At 42.0% G+C, this 17,066-nt stretch overlaps 1 protein-coding gene across 6 annotated transcripts in view; it reads left to right on the top strand.

The window, feature by feature from the left end:
- Positions 1 to 491: 491 nt before the first annotated feature.
- ARHGAP12 (Rho GTPase activating protein 12) overlaps positions 492 to 17,066 on the top strand; it is a 90,463-nt gene continuing 73,888 nt past the window's right edge. For all 6 annotated transcript variants that reach the window (XM_065871117.1, XM_065871118.1, XM_065871119.1 and 3 more), the window contains exon 1: positions 492 to 1,172. In XM_065871117.1, the coding sequence (XP_065727189.1) occupies positions 492 to 1,172 (681 nt within the window). The remainder of the gene's footprint in view (positions 1,173 to 17,066) is intronic.

Here is a 17,066-nt window from a genome sequence, read left to right on the forward strand (position 1 = left end):
TTTGATAAGGCATACAGTGAACCTAGAGCAATGCCTGGCCTTGGTAAGTGCCTAATATGTATTAGTTATTGTTAGTGAGCCTTTCTAAGAAAGTGAAGGAGGTTTGAGGTAGTCATGAAAGGAAGGAAAGTTCTTCTCACCTCTTATTTTTGATAGTCGTACGTCTGGTTGGTTAGCGTATTTACCATTCCAGTCATTGGTTCAGTTTTGGTCGTAAACGACTGAAAAATGTAGATTACAGTTAGAATGAGAGCGTTTGTAATGCAGGACCATACATACAATATTAGACCCATGTTTAATTTCTGGGTTTGAGATTTGAAGGTAATGTTCTTCATTCTATGATGCTTGTGAATGAATATTAAAAATCCAGACTATGTTAACTTTTTTCTTCATTCTCTTCCTTCATTTAAATAAAAATAGCCGTATCGATCCAACAAGCCACAGAGCCATAATGTGGCAAAGCATCCTTTTTGAGAGGTGAATATTACGGCATGAAAATGGCTGACAGAGGTGGGAAGATTGTTCCAGGGCAGGTGTATATTGAAGTGGAATATGATTACGAATACGAAGCGAAGGACAGAAAGGTCGTGATAAAACAAGGGGAGCGATATATCCTGGTGAAGAAGACCAACGATGACTGGTGGCAGGTGAAGCTGGATGAGAACTCCAAAGCGTTTTATGTGCCTGCCCAGTATGTGAGGGAGGTCGGCCGCAGAGCCCTGATGCCACCTGTGAAACAGGCAGCGGGGCTGCCGAATCATTCTGTGAAAACGATGCAGAGTCTCCACCTTCAGAGGTCAACAGAAAATGTGAACAAATTGCCCGAGCTTTCAAGTTTTGGGAAGCCATCGCCGTCTGTTCAAGGAACAGGTCTTATTCGTGATGCCAATCAGAATTTTGGACCCAGTTATATTCCAGGTCAGACTGTCAACCTCAGCCTGGACCTGACCCATAATAATGGAAAGTTCAACAGTGACTCACATTCTCCCAAAGTTTCTGGCCAGAATAGGACACGGTTATTTGGTCACTTTCCTGGTCCGGAGTTCTTGGACGTAGAGAAAGCTGGCTTCTCCCAGGAACAGTCTTGTGATTCAGCAGAAGGCTCGGAACGGATTCATCACGATTCAGAGTCCGGTGATGAGCTTAGCAGCAGCTCCACTGAGCAGATAAGGGTAAGACTGAACGTGGATGATGGAACACTTGTGCCACCTTCATAGCCGTTTAATTATAGGTGTTACTATTTAAAAATTTTTCTTTTTTTGCGGTACGCGGGCCTCTCACTGTTGTGTCCTGTCCCGTTGCGGCATGTGGGATCTTCCCGGACCGGAGCACGAACCCGTGTCTCCTGCATCGGCAGGTGGACTCTGAACCACTGCGCCACCAGGGAAGCCCCTTTGTGTCAGTCTGTCAAGTAAAGTGAAGTAATTTTAAAAGCACATGCGTGAAACTGAAATGTGTTTAGAAAAGTTTAATTATTAGTGAATTTGATAAATTTTGGGCCTAAAGCTCTGTTGTAAGTTTTATTCATCAAATTAAGTCAGTGAGGCTGCTCTTAAGGTGTGTCTGATTGTAATGGAACTAGTATGTTCTTTTTCTTTTATAGGTTTTAATTTTTCTTGTGACATTTTGAATGGAGATAGGAAAAAGGGAAGGTTCTCTAGAAAAACTTCTGATGCTTGAGATCAAGGCAGTTACTGTCAGTTTATCATCATTCGTCTTAGTCTTTTCTTCAGTCCTTACGTGATACTTTGATGTAGAATATTTCTTTCGTGTGTCCTGGAATTTTTCTGCATGTGGCTCCTTATGTATTAGTTGGACTTGGGAAAGACATGTGTTTTCTCTTCCATCTGGCCATCACCACTGTTTCACACCTGAAATTACGCTTTCTGTGTAGGTCCACTAGCAGCCCTGTGTTCCCTTCATCGTGCTCATCTTAAGTTCACTGCGTGGAAGGTCATGGCTCCTGACCTCTCCTGGACTGTTCGGAAATCCTGTTCGATTTCTCTAGCCAGACCTCGTCCTGGCTCTTCGTGGCAGCTGTTTCAGACCTTTTCCGTTTTATTCAGTTCTCTGACTCACCTGCTTTTCCCTGCTGTCTTAGCAGATAGTCTTGCCTTCTGTTTCACGGCAGAAGTGAAAACTGTGGGGTGGGAACTGCTTCTGCTTGGGGAGGACGTATGCACAGCAGTTAATCGAGCTGTCCTTAGATTTGAATCCGGGTCCATATCACTTGCCGGCTGAGTGATAATTGGGGCCAGTTACTTAACTTCTGTGTGTCTCAGTTTCCTCCTTTTGACATGGGGATCACGAGTGGGTTCCTGTATACCTAGCATGCCTGCCACTCAAGCAAGTAGAGTCGGTATCTACTGCTGCTTAATAAATTACTCCCAGATCTCCTGGCTTAAAACAGTAAACATTTATTATGTCACAGTTTCTGTGGCTCAGTCATTCAGAAGCAGCTTAGTTGGTGGTTTTAAAGGCTTAGGGTCTCTCACGGGGTTGGCGTCTTACGAAGTCTTGGCCGGGCCGGAGCAGCTGCCTCTAGGATGGTCACTCACGTGGTACTGTTTGGGCCTCTTTGCAGATGCTTGAATGTTGTGACTAGCTTTTCCCTAGACAGAGCCATCCAAGAGGGAAGAGGGTGGAAGCTGCATTGTCTTTTATGCCCCGATGTTGGAAGTTGCGCCCTGTCATGTCTTAGCAATCACACAGCTCAGCCCTGCTCTGTGTGGAGGTTACAGCACAGAGTGTGAATGTCAGGCTACGGGACATTAAGGGTCACCTCGGGGCTGGCTATCGCAGTACGCATTCGGCACCACAGAGCTGTCATTCCGGTTGTCGTCGTTTCTGTTACAGTTATTCCCACCATGAAACCTACAGGTGCACCAGTGTCATCAGTGATCTCCCCCCAGTACAGGCAGTGCAGGCGTGGCATCTTCTGCCAATGAGTGGTCTCTTCATATTTGCTTTTCCCTCTTTTTCACAAACCTTTTGCTAAACATTGTGTAGCATTGTGCTCGTATGGCTTTAGACTCATGATTTACCAAGTTTTTTCCTTCAGGATGTACATTTGCTCATGTTTTCCTATTTTAGTAAAGCTCTTCAGCAATACCTTCCCTTCCGAGTATCACCTTATCACTCTTTACTGGCAACTTCTGGAAAGAGTTGCACGTATTTGCTTCTTTGCGTTTGCTCATTTCCTGCTCATTCCTTAACCTGGTCTCATATGCTTCACCACCCCACCTAAACAGCTTCTGCTAAAAGCTGCCCATGGTTTCATTGTTGATAAATGTACAGACAGTTAAAAAAATTTTTATATATAATCATATCATAGTTACAGTGAACAAGATTAATAACCAAAGGGCAACTTAAAATAATTTTTCACTGAGGCATAGCATATAATCACGTGTGTAAATTGTACTAATCTTAAATGAACGGCCTGATGGATTTGTGCTTATGTAAAGCCACGAACCCCTTCCCAGTCAGTATCTACACCCTCCCCGCCGTGTCTCTGCTAGGAGATTTTCATTCTTCTGACATGTTAGTACTGATCAGTCTTCTTTAACTAAACTTCCATTTTGAGATGATTGTAGCTCCGTAAGCAGTGGTAGGAAACCATAGTGAGGGGTCCCCTGTGCCCTCTGTCCATTTACCTCCGTTGTAACGTCTTGCCAGACTGGACTGTAGTATCACAGTCAGGGTGTTGATGTTGGTACAGGCGAGATGCTGGGCGTTTCCATCAACACGACGACCCCTTACGTTGCCCTCTTAATGGCCACACCCGCTCCCCTCCCACCCCCAATGCGGCTTAACCGCTCGCCACCACTAATCTGTTCTCCATTTTTATAATATTGTCATTTAAGGAATGTTATATAAATGGACTCACAGCCTATGTAGCTTTCTGGGATTGGCTTTTTTAAAAAAAATTATTTATTTATTTATTTGGTTGCGTCAGGTCTCAGTTACGGCACGCGGGATCTTTGTTGCAGTGTGCGGGCTCTTCTTTGCGGCATGTGGGCTTCTCTCTAGTTGTGGCTCACAAGCTCAGTAGTTGAGATGCGTGGGCTCTCTAGGTGTGGCGCGTGGGCTTATTAGTTGTGGCGCGTGGGCTTAGTTGCCCTGCAGCATGTGGGATCTTAGTTCCCCAGCCAGGGATTGAACCTGTGTTCCCTGCGTTGGAAGGTGGATTCTTAACCACTGGACCACTAGGGAAGTCCCCGGGATTGGCTTTTATCATTCCACATAATTCTCTGGAGATTGATCCAGGTTGTTGTGTGTATCAGGGTTTGTTCTTTTTGTTGCTAGCTAGTATTCTATGGTATGGATGTACCGTACTTAAAAATAATTCACCCATTGAAGAATGTCTTGAGTTTCCAGTTTTTGGCTTTTGCAAACAAAGCTGCTACGTATAAACGTTTGTGCACAGGTTTTTGTGTGAACGCACCTTTTTTATTTCTTTGGCATAAATGCCCGTGTGTATAATTGCGGTTTAACTTTTCAAGAAAATTAAGCAGCAGTTATATGGCAGTTGCACGTTTAATTTTTCAGGAAACTGCCAAGCTGTTTCCTGGAGCGGCTGCACATTTTACATCTGTGTCAGCAGTGCTTGTGGTCCAGATCCTCTGCATGCTCACCCGCATTTGCTGTTGTCTCTTTTTTTATTTCAGCCATTCTGATAGGTGTGTAGGGATTGCTCCTGATTTTAATTTCCATTTCCCGAATGGCTAATGATGTTGAACACCTTTTATGTGCTTATTTGCCATCAATAGATCCTTCTCATTGAAATGTCTCTTCAAGGCTTTTGCCCATTTTTAATTAGACTTTTGTACTGTTGAGTTTGGAGAGTTTTAAAATTTTTTTATTTTATTTTTTAAATCTTTATTGGAGTGTAATTACAATTTACAATGGTGTGTTAGTTTCTGCTGTACAACAAAGCGAATCAGCTATATGTATACATATATCCCCATACCCCCTCCCTCTTGAGCCTCCCTCCCACCCTCCCTATCCCACCCCTCTAGGTCATCACAAAGCAGCAAGCTGATTAGAGAGTCTTTTTTTAATATAGTCTAGATACTAGTCATTTGTCAGATATATAATTTGCAAATATTTTCTCCCAATGTCTTTTTGTACTCTTAACAGTGTCTTTTGCAGAGCAAAGGTTTTTAATTTTGATAAAGTCCAATTTATTAATTTTCCCTTTTATGGATCAGGCTTTTGTGTCAAATCTTAAGAACTCGCCATATAGCTCTATTAGTCAGGGTTCTCCAGGGAAACAAGCAATAAGGTGTGTGTGTGTGTGCGTTTGTGTATGTGTATGGAGAGAGATTTATTTTAAGGAATTGGCTTATGTGATTATACAAGTTGGCAAGTCCAACACCTGCAGGGTGGGATGGTAGGCCGGAGACCCAGGGAGAGCCAGTGTTGAAGTTCAGATCCGAAGTTTGTCTGCTGGCAGAATTCATTCTTGCACGGGAGGTCAGTCTCCGTTGTCTGAGGGCCTTCAACTGACTGGATGAGGCCACCCACTCTATTGGGGGCAGGGGGCAACCTGATTTATTCAAAGTCCACCAATTTAAATGTTAATTGCATCCAAAACACCCTCACAGAAACATCTAGAATAATGCTTCACCAAATATCTGGCCCAGCTGAGTTGACACACAAAATTAACCATCACAGTAGGTTTAGATTCTAAATATTTGCCTCAAGTTTTTTTTCCCCTAAAAGTTTATAGTTTTACATTTGAATCTGTGATCCATTTTTTAAAAAAAAATCAATTTATTTATTTTTAGCTGTGTTGGGTCTTTGGTTTTGTGCACGGGCTTTCTCTAGTTGAGGTGAGCGGGGGCTACTCTTCGCTGCGGCACACAGGCTTCTCATAGCGATGGCTTCTCTTGTTGTGACGCATGGGCTCTAGGCACGCGGGCTTCGGTAGTTGTGGTGCACAGGCTTCAGTAGTTGTGGCACGTGGGCTCCGTAGTTGTGGTGCACGGGCTTAGTTGCTCCGCGGCATGTGGGATCTTCCCGGACCAGGGCATGAACCCGTGTCCCCTGCATTGGCAGGCGGATTTTTAACCACTGCTCCACCAGGGAAGTCCCTGTGATCCATTTTGAGTTTAATTTTTGTATGAGGTTAAATCAGGGTTCATTTTTTTTGGCCTATGGGTATCTGATTACTACAGTACTGTTTGTTGAAAAGCTGTCTTTCCTCCAATAAATTGCTTTTACACTTCTGTCAAAAATCAGCTGGCCACACTTGTATGGGTCTGTTTCTGGGCCATCTCTTCTGTTCACTCAGAGACATGTATGTTCCTCCTCTAATACCACACGGGTTTCATTACTCTAGCTATATAATAGTCTTGAAATTGAGGAGACTGATTCCTCCTACTTTCTTCTTTTTCCAAGATGTTTTTGCTGTTGTAGGCTGAAGAGGGGAAGAAGGTCTTTGCAGATGCGATTAAGGTAAGGATTTTGAGATGAGGACATTATCCTGGACCCTACATGCAACCACAGATGTCCATAGGGAGGCAGAGGGGCACCACACGGAGGGAAGGTGTGAAGATGGAGCAGAGGCAGGTTTGGAGATGCCAGCTGGGATTCTAGCAGGATCGTCTGTAGGTTCATTTGGGGAGTTATGCCACCTTAACAGTATTAACGTTTCTTGCAGGCAGGTCTGCTAGTGCTGCATTCTCTCAGTTTTGTTTGTTCAGGCAGGTCTGCTAGTGCTGCATTCTCTCAGTTTTGTTTGTTCGGGAAAGTGCTTCACTTTGATGCATGATTTCTTTAGATACAGAGTGCTTGTTGGTGATTTTTTTCTTTCAACACTTGAAATATTATACCCACTCTTTTTTTGTTTGCATGCTCTCCAGTGAGAAGTATGCTGTAACTCTTATTCTTGTTCTTCACTAGTTCAGTGTTTTTGCTTCTGGTTTCTTTCAAGATTTTCTCTTCATCTTTGGTTTTCTGCAGTTTGTGTGCGTTTTTTTGTACTTTGGTATTTGTGTAAGTTTTTGGTATTTATCCTGCTTTCAGTTTGGGAAATTTCTGTTGACGTATCTTCAAGCTCATTGATTCTTTTCCCAGCTGTGTCCAGTCTACTGATCATCACATCAAAGGCATTTTTTCTTTTCTGTTACAGTGTTTTAATTTGTGGCATTTCTTTTTGATTCTGTCTTAGATTTTCCATCCCTCTGCTTGCATTATTCATTTGTTCTTGTATGTTGCCTACTTTTTCCTTTACAGCCCTTAAAATGTTAATAGTAGTTATTTTAAATTCCGCCTGATAATTCCAACATCTGTGCCATATCTGAGTTTGATGCTACCCTTATCTCTTTAGATGGTTTTTTTCTTGCCTTTTGCCATGCTTCGTAGTTTTTGTTGAGAGCCAGACATGTTTTATTGGGTAACGGGAATGGAAGTAAATAGGCCTCTAGCATGCAGTGTTATGTTCAACGGGCTAGAAATTGGACTGTGTTTAAGGTTTGATGTAGTTGTAGGTACCAGACAGAGGCTTTAACTTCTTCAAGTACCCATGTTTTTGGCCTTCTCCGAGAGTTCCTCAATAGTGCCTGGCTCCCCAGTACATCTCCCTGCTGCCTTCCTGGCCGGGGCGGGGGGCGGCGGCAGTGCCTCATTCCTTGGCCCACATGCCCTCCACCGATGTGTTGGTCAGAGGATGGCCTCCTTGCTGCTCAGCGGTGGTGCAGGTTCTGAGTCTCCAGTAAGCGCCCTCTGTGTGTATGTACATAGGTCGGGGGGTCTTGTGACTGTCTGGCAGTGACCTCCCTGGTTGCTGCCTCTGCCTTCTCTGACACCACCCTGGTGGGGGTTTTAGGGTGCCTGTTACAGCCCTGCTTGCCACCGCTGGTGGTCTGTGGGTGGAATCGGTGGTTTGTTCTGTGGCATTTGGCTGGACTAGTGCGGTAATACCCAAAACCTTTCAGTCTTGCTGGTCTTCCCCTTTTCTGGATCTTCTGCTAGATGTAGAGCAGGGATCTGTTGGGGCTCTTTTGGTCTGTGCCTGTTGGTGTTTCTGGGTTGCTGACTTCCCTCTTTTTTTTTTAATATTTATTATATTTTGGGTGCACCTGTTTTTAGTTGCGGTGTGTGGACTTCTTAGTTGTGGCGTGCGGACTTCTTAGTTGCGGCATGCGGACTCTTAGTTGTGGCATGTGGACTCTTAGTTGCAGCATGCATGTGGGATCTAGTTCCCCGACCAGGGATCGAACCTGGGCCTCCTGCATTGGGAGTGCAGAGTCTTACCCACTGGACCACCAGGGAAGTCCCTGACTTCCCTCTTCAAACCTGTGGTGTATGAAGCCACAACTAAACCTAGGGAACTCACCGATTTGTTGTTCATTGGGTCCTGAGGTCACAGTTGGTTTACCTTCTCTCTGCCTTTCAGAGTTGTCTTCTGTTTGTTTTATATATTATGTTTTTATTTATACCTAGTGTGAGGAATAGGGTAAAGTACATTTCCTCCTTTTTCCCAGAACTGGAAGTGATTGGTAAGTTTTTAATGGTAGTTTTTAAGTACTCATTGTTTTGACCTCTTAACAGTCTTGGTTAGAGGATGGCCTCTTTGCCACTTGGCAGTGGTGAAAGTTCTCTGGGGGATCCTCTCATCACAAGCTTCCATCATGCCCTGTCTTTTTCCTTTGCTGTACTCATCACACTTACGATTGTTTTCTTTCTTCTCATTAGTCAGTCTGTGGTCTCCAAGGCCAAGCTATCTACCATGTCTTGATCTCTCTGTCTGTCCGGTGCCTAGCATAGTACCCTGGTACATAGTAGATGTGCTAAATGCTTCTGTAATGATGACCAGTGTTTAGCCACAAATACATGGAAGGGGGAGACCTAGATTAATGTCCCATCAAAGTTGCATGTTTCTGCTTGAAAAACAGCCATCCTGCAGTGCTATGACCTTTGACACAGCATAGGCTTTATGAAGAATGTTATAAGAGAGGTGAAGTTGGGGGTAGAAAACTGTAATGCAATAGAGAGATTCCAAACTTTGAGTAAAAATAAAATCATAGGGCTTCCCTGGTGGCGCAGTGGTTGAGAGTCCGCCTGCCGACGCAGGGGACACGGGTTCGTGCCCCGGTCCGGGAAGATCCCACATGCCGCGGAGCGGCTGGGCCGCTGAGCCATGGCCGCTGAGCCTGCGTGTCCGGAGCCTGTGCTCCGCAACAAAAACAAAAAAATCATAATATTCAGTCTCCCCCACCCCCCCCCTTAAATTGGGTACATCATATGCAGGGTCTTCATCAGATCAAGTTTTTAGGTCGTTTCAAAGTTTATACTAGTGGTTGATATGAAGATGAAACTGAAAGGTCAGTGTTAGTTCCGAGCTCCAGACCTTAGAACAGCCTTAAAAATTATACGCTTTGCTCCTGATGCCCTGTTTTTCTCTCATGATCTCATTAATATTCCTTTAATATGTGTGTCTTACCAGCCTTGAGTATCAAGTTTCCCGGTTCCCTGTAGTTAGAAAGTGAGGTCTAAAGCTGGAAAGTCGAGATGGTAGACCTTCGTCTGTGAGGCTGACAGGATGCCAGAAGAAGGGATGACTTTAGGAAGAAGGCCAAAATACTGTAAAGCTGAGAATCATGTTATTTTAAAAATATAATATGAATGTTTATGATGGCTAGGAATCTGGAAATGTTTATGTTCTATACTAGCTTTTTTATATTGGAAGATATATTTATAGAAAGTTTCTTCATTGACAGTGCCAGACTAATGTATTTCTGGTATTTGAAATCTAATATTAAATTCATCTGGAAAATTTTATCTATGGAACAATTCATCAACATTTCTAGGTGTTATCATAGTACACTAGGTTCACAAAATCAATTCTGTAATTTTTTTATAGATTGAAGCTTTGTTTCTAATTGAAGAATATTTAAATATTACTTTTTAGTCTTTATTCCCATATTATGTGGACTGTTAATACAGATGTTTATTGTATTTAAAAATACAAATTTTAATTATACAATCATAAGTATCTGTGTATTTACAAAGAAAGAATCATACTGTATGTGCAGTTTCACCATACGGAGTATTTTCAAAATATCTGTTATGCAAACAGAATATTTACTAAACAAAGAAGAATGCTGAGAGGTGTAATTTTTCAGGCTAATTAGATTTTCGGGTTAATTCAGGATTAGGTATAAAAGGTTTCAGTGTTTGTTAGAGATTTTCCTAAATCTGTTTCCACAAAGATGGTGCTGAATCTAAAAACAGACATAAATTAGCTCTGTATAGCGACAGCTAATAATGTCCCCTCTCGTCCAGATCCTCGCTCGCTGTTGGTAGACCCTTTTGTGAAGTCCCCCACTGCCCTGCTGCTGGAACGCGTGGGGTCATTGCTTAGCTTCCTGAAAATTCTCTGAAATGCTGCTTTGCTACCTGCTCAGACTCACCACAGCTTCCTGTTTAATTTCTTTATTGCCTAGAGCAGCCCCCAGATTAGGAATTTTAGGAGATTTGGGTGCTGATGGCTTATGCTATATAGTGGCTTGAATAAGTTTTAGTGAATTTGTCTGAAAACCTAATCTTCAGCATTTATATCATGATTTTCTTTGGTAAAGTGTGGATGAAGTTCAGTGTCTTATTTCAAAGCAGTTGGAATTGTCTCTTGAGTGCTGGTATTGTTTATTTTACTTTTTTGTTGTTGTTGTCTTTTGTGATTTGCTCTCAAATTATGTCTCTCTCTCTCTTTTTAAAAATAAATTTATTTATTTGTTTATATTTATTTTTGGCTGTGTTGGGTCTTCGTTGCTGTGCCCAGGCTTTCTTTAGTTGCGTCGAGCGGGGGTTACTCTTCCTTGCGGTGCGCGGGCTTCTCACTGCAGTGGCTTCTCTTGTTGCAGAACACGGGCTCTAGGTGCACGGGCTTCAGTAGTTATAGCACAGGGCTCAGTAGTTGTGGCACACAGGCTTAGTTGCTCGGCGGCATGTGGGATCTTCCCGGACCAGGGCTCAAACCCATGTCCCCTGCATTAGCAGGCGGATTCTTAACCACTGTGCCACCAGGGAAGCCCTATTTTACTTTTTAAATTTAGGGCAATGTAGTGTCTGAACTTGAGTTAGGACAGATGTGGCTTTTAAGATTTGGGATCTGCTGCTGTGTAGCTGTATGTCCATGGGCAAGTCCCCTAATCGCTGAGCCTCAGTTTTCTTACCTCTAAAAATGAACTGAGAGTTGTTGTTATATTTAATGAAGTACTGTGTGTGGAACTCCTTGTGTATGTGGCACGAGGGAAGCCCCAAGCACGATACTAGTGCTCTTCTCTCCAAGTCTTATAGTTGCTGGCAGTCTTAGAGATTAGAATGCCCAGGCACGGTATGTTTAAGGGTTTCACTGCTCTTTCAGAACCCTTAGTTTTCTAAACCCTGATGTTTTAAGTTTATATATATATTAAAGATCACTAAAATCTTTCTTAGACCTTGAATCATAGGAGATGAACATTTTAAGTGGTTCCTGGATTTTTAAACAATTTTCAAAATTATTTTTAAATGTTTTTATAAAGTAGAAAGCTGTACCTTTACTTATTTGAGTGTGAAGGTGAACTTTGTATTCCTTTTGATAATAATTATTAGTAGAATTGGTGGTATATTTTTTGGCACAGAAACTGGAGTGATTAATATCTCTACCAAATTTCAGACGGACGATCTCATGGGTGGCAGATCTACTTAATCAAATCAACTGGCAAGTATATTTAGTGGCTTTGCTTTCGAAGGCTGGCCAGCCAAATTACTGTCAGATTCTGGATTTTCTATATCCCCCTGCCCAGAACGCATAATCTAGTATTAACAGTACTTGACTCTTGAAAAATTAGTTAAAACAGTTGACTGTTTTGAGACAACCAAGATGGGTGTATCTGGTGACTTAATCATTAGATAAAAGCGAAAAAGCTGGTAAACTGGAACTGACATTTCATTTAAATAACTAAAATAAATAATAAATAAAAGACTCAATATAAGAATAGATGTACATGAAATCGAACATATTTGTAGTAAGCCCTTAATAATCCCTGCCTGTGTTGAACAGGAAATGTATTAATGTGAAATCTGTAGGTGGAATAATAAAGTAGTTTTTCTCTCTCCCCTCGTTAATTTTTTTTTTTATTCTTTAAACTTACTTTAGCAAGTAGTAATTGATTGGCATTTTAGTTCCGTTCCAGTTCTTGGACTGTCCTTTGCTTGAGCATATAAAGTACTAAAGGGGTGGTGGGAAGTAAAGAAAAGGGTTCTGATGATCTGCAGAAATGGTCATCATCGCCACATATGGAGAGTTGTTTGTATTAAGATTGAATCTTATTTCAGTAATATTTTAATTCGTGACATCCCTGGGAGTGACAAGATCAGCAGTGCTTTTTTGGGTGGTTTTGTTAGTTTGACTTTTTCCTTTATAATCAGCTGTAAATAAAGACAGCCATATTTAGGCAAACTTACGAAGTTTTTCAACTACAGTGTCCTTTAGCTGTCCTTTCTTTGTATTTTCCGCCTCTGAATAGCATTTGGGAAACTGTCTTCTGTTTCTGCTTTCTAGGATCATCTTCTTGTCAAATCTTTCTACTAAATCAAAACAGGAAAGAATAAAAGTTGTTTTGATTTTATTTGATTGACTACGTACATATTTATAAAGTCACAGGATTCATATGAAAAATGCAATTTGATGAAAAATGCAATCAGAATTTGGTGAAAAATGCAAACTCCTCTCTCAAGAAATGCACATTTACATCAAATTTTGCTCTAATTTCAGGGTATCCAGAAACCCAGATTCTTAAAGTGAAAGTTCTGGGCAAGGTAATTATGGAGTGAAAATTGATAAATCTTTAAGGAAATTTAGGCATAAATGTCTAATTAGATGGAAATTTGGGAGAGGAGCTAGATCTGCTTGAAATTACATTTGGGTCAAACCTGAAGGCAGAATTCTTTGCGATCTCTTAGGGTGACTGCTCTCACTGTCTTTGGCATGCCTTCTCTTCTCCATGAGAAGAGCACCTTGTTCTAACTGCTGCAGGTCTTTTCTCAGAAACTCTTGATATTAGAAGGTAAATGCTTTATCATCTGTCATTAGCTTCCTCCTGGAATCAAGAGCCTGCTTTAATTTAGCATCGATCTGTTTATCAGGCTCCTTTCCGAGGATCTAGTGACAGCCGTAGACCATCTTTTCAAGAAAATGCCTGCATGTGTATTCATGCATATGGTGCCACTGGGCTCGCAATCCACATAAAACTCTTTACATCCACCTCTCTTTCACCTTTTTCCTGCCCTTTTCTCACCTTTTCCTTTTCTAAGACAAGTCGGTCTCTTTACCTTTCTTATAAACTTCACCTGTCCTTCTGCCTCATGATCCTAGATGCAATTGGCTTTATTTTACCCTTTTCTGCTTTAATTCCTGTCTGTTAGTCAGGACTTAGTGGTAGAAACCCAACTGTGCCTAGTTTAGGCAAAAGGGAACTTACTGGCTCATGTAGCCAAACTAGAGGAAGGGTTTATTCATGTAGGCGTTAGGGGTGATTGGAACTAAGGCCTTCTCACTGTCAGGATTCCTTTTATCCTTTCTCTCTTATCTCTCATTCCCCTTCCACGACTCTGTCATTCTTCCAAACAGACTTTTCCCACATGGCTGTAGACAAGTTGCTGGCAAGTGCTAGGGTCACATCCTTAGTTTTTCTATTAGAGCATCTATTTAGAGCATCTATTTTTCTTCCCTTAGTTCTAATTCAGAAAATCTTGGAGAAAGAATTGGCTTGGCTTGGGTTATGCTTATGCTTATGACCAGGGGCACGGTTGGATCATACCCAAACTGCGTAGTTGGAATTTGAGTAGAAGCAGTGCCCCCACAGAAGTAGCAGACGTGCTGTTCCCAGAATAAGGGAGCGGAGCCAGGCAGGCAAAGAATAGTTGTCGACCGTATCTTCTTCTTCTGAGGTCTTCCCACTTCACACCCATTCTGTGCCAGGCCAGTTATCAAGTGCCACGAAGGCCAGGGGAAGAGCTGGCCAGGACGGAGTTATCAGGCTGATTCCAGTTCAGCGTAGGAAGAGCAACGTAATATTCCCTTTGTGCACGTCCTACTCTCTTCAGATTGTAGTCTTTAAAGCCAAAGATTGTATCCTATCCATTTCTGCCAGCAAACTTCTGACAACAGATAATAAAGAATCTGTACAGTGAAGGAAAAAGCAACTTAATATGCTTTACACGATATGTCTGCAGTTGATAAGGGGTGAACTTGTGATGGTTAATTTTAGGTGTCAGCTTGGCTGGACCATGGCGTCCAGGTACTTGGTCAAACATTATTCTGCATGTTTCTGTGAAGGTGTTTTTTGGATGAGATCAACATGTAAATTGGCGGACCTTGAGTAAAGCACGTTGTCCTCCATTATGTGGGTGGGCCTCATCCAATCGGTTGGAGGCCTTAACAGAACAGAGAATAGAACCTCCCCTTGGTAAGAAGGAATTCTGCCACCAGACCGCTCTTGAACTTGAACTGCTGTGTTTCCCTTGGTCTCCAGCCTGCCAGACTGCTCTGTAGATTTTGGACTTGCCAAGCCTTCACCATTGCATGAGCCAATTCCTTAAAATAAATATTTGTCTATATCTGTCTGTCTGTCTATCTCTCTGTCTGCCTGTCTATACACCTCTTCTTGTATCTGTTTCTCTGGAGAACCGTAATGTACAGGTTACAGCTGCTGACTGCTCCACGCTTCTATCATCACAGATCCAGAAGAAAGACCTGGAGTTCGTATGTGAAATCCTTTGCAGGGACGGCTCACCTTAGCTTAATTAAGTCTTGTGCTCGTCTCTGGACCAATTCCTCTGGTAGGCAGGTTGAGCGCTCTCATGCATCAGCACCGTACTTATTGCCAGCCCATCATGAAGAAGGCATGAGGTGTGCAGGGTAGTATGATTGGCGGTACCACCAGAGTCCCAGCTTTCGGGGGAGGGCAGATAACCAGAGGAAGGGCCGCGGTGGTGCTTGCACCTAAAACGAGGGCCTGCTGGGCAGTCAAAACAATACATGTTCATATGGCACAATTATTTGCTACACATTGGAATATATCTGTCTTTTGGAATATGGAATGAGTGTATTCTTTATGTTTTAGAATTCGTGGATACTGTGTAACATCAATTGCATATAAATTTCTTCACTTCTGTAGACCAGTTCTGATGGACTTTAATGCGTGAATTTTCCAGTTTGTGATTTGAAGTCTTAGACATGTTTAAAGATTAAAGTCACAGTGTCAGTTGACTTGAAATACTGGAAATTTCTCTGTCTCTTTAGATGTATGTATGCATATAGGTATGTATGTGCGTTTGTATGGATGTGTGTAAGTATGAGTGTATGCATCTGTACATACGTGTGTACATATGCATATGTGTATGCATGTGCACGCACATGTATGTACGTACATGTGTATGCATGCGTGTGTATGTGTGTATACACACATACATAATTTTAGTATGATTGTCATAGAGTAGCAGTAGAAAAAGATGGTTGGAAAGATGACATAATTTTAAGACTCATTTAAAAATGTGTTCATTAAAAATGTTCTGTGTTTTCACCCTGTTTCCTTCGTAGGAAAGAATTTGCTAATCTAGGTGACATATCAACAAAAACAACAGATGTGAAAACGTTTTTGCATTTTTGTTGAGAAAAATCTCATCTGTATGCATAGAATATCTTCAGCAATTGCTTCAGTAAATGCCAGACAGATGGTTTAAACTCAGGATGGCTCCTTGAACAATTTCATCACAACAATTATTTTGAAACGTGTTATAACAACATTTGAGCTCACATTTCTGGAGAATCGTGAATGTAACTTGGTACATTAAAGGGAGAGGGAAAGGACTAGGCTTCTAAACCAGAGAAATTTGTGTCTCGGAGCCTTTCTACAAGATGCTTGACTTCTGAAGCCCTCTTTCCGTAACCTATGGTTGAATACTACCTGTCTGTTTTTCTGTCTCATAGAGAGGAATCCAGTAACCTAAAAGTGGTTGGAAGGTAGGTGAGTGACAACTTGGTTATAGAGGAGAAATAGAAAAATGAAGAACTAGAGGGGATTCATTAATATTAATAATATAGTGAGAGACAGGATGATGGAAGGAACTAACCATGGTTAGTTGAGCGTCTTTACTGTGTCAGGCACTAGAATAGATGCTTCCATATGTGGTTGCTTCACAGCTGCTTTGTAAGGCAGGTAGGGATAATTTTCTTTTTACATTGAAGAAACAATTGCATATTCTCAGTTTATGAAGTCAAGGGAGTATTTATACCTTTAGAAATACTTAAGGGCTTCCCTGGTAGCACAGTGGTTGAGAGTCCACCTGCCGATGCAGGGGACACAGGTTTGTGCCCCGGTCCGGGAAGATCCCACATGCCACGGAGCAGCTAGGCCTGTGAGCCATGGCCGCTGAGCCTGTGAGTCTGGAGCCTGTGCTCCGCAACGGGAGAGGCCACAACAGTGAGAGGCCCGCGTACCGCAAAAAAAAAAAAAAAAAAAAAAAAAACACTTAAAAATAATTAGATCAAAATTCTGACCTTGTTTGATTTTTTAAAAAAATATTTATTTATTTGGTTGTGCTGAGTCTTAGTTGCGGCAGGCATGGGCTTCTTAGTTGCTGTACGTGGGCTCCTTAGTTGCAGCTCACAGGCTCTTTAGTTGTGGCATGTGAACTCTTAGTTGCAGCATGCATGTGGGATCTAGTTCCCCAACCATGGTTTGAACCCAGGCCCCCTGCATTGGGAGCGTGGAGTCTTAACCACTGGACCACCAGGGAAGTCCCCTAACCTTGTTTGATTGAGCTGTGAGTTTAGCCAGTTACTTTTTTAATGGAACACCAATTTTACTTGAAAGAATGACTGACAGACTGCTTATTCACAGCAGGGCATTTGATGGACATTTTCTCAAAAATGAACAAAGTAAGGCCATTGCTTTAAAAAAATTTGATTTTTGTTGCAAGTGATAAAAATCAAGCTTTCAGATGAAAATTAGAATCTTGAAAACTTGTATCTGCCGCCGTGAGCTTATAGTTTTTCAATCTCAAGACTTTCCTGA

This window comes from Phocoena phocoena, chromosome 2 (genome assembly GCF_963924675.1).
Source record: "Phocoena phocoena chromosome 2, mPhoPho1.1, whole genome shotgun sequence".
Lineage (NCBI taxonomy): Eukaryota > Metazoa > Chordata > Mammalia > Artiodactyla > Phocoenidae > Phocoena > Phocoena phocoena.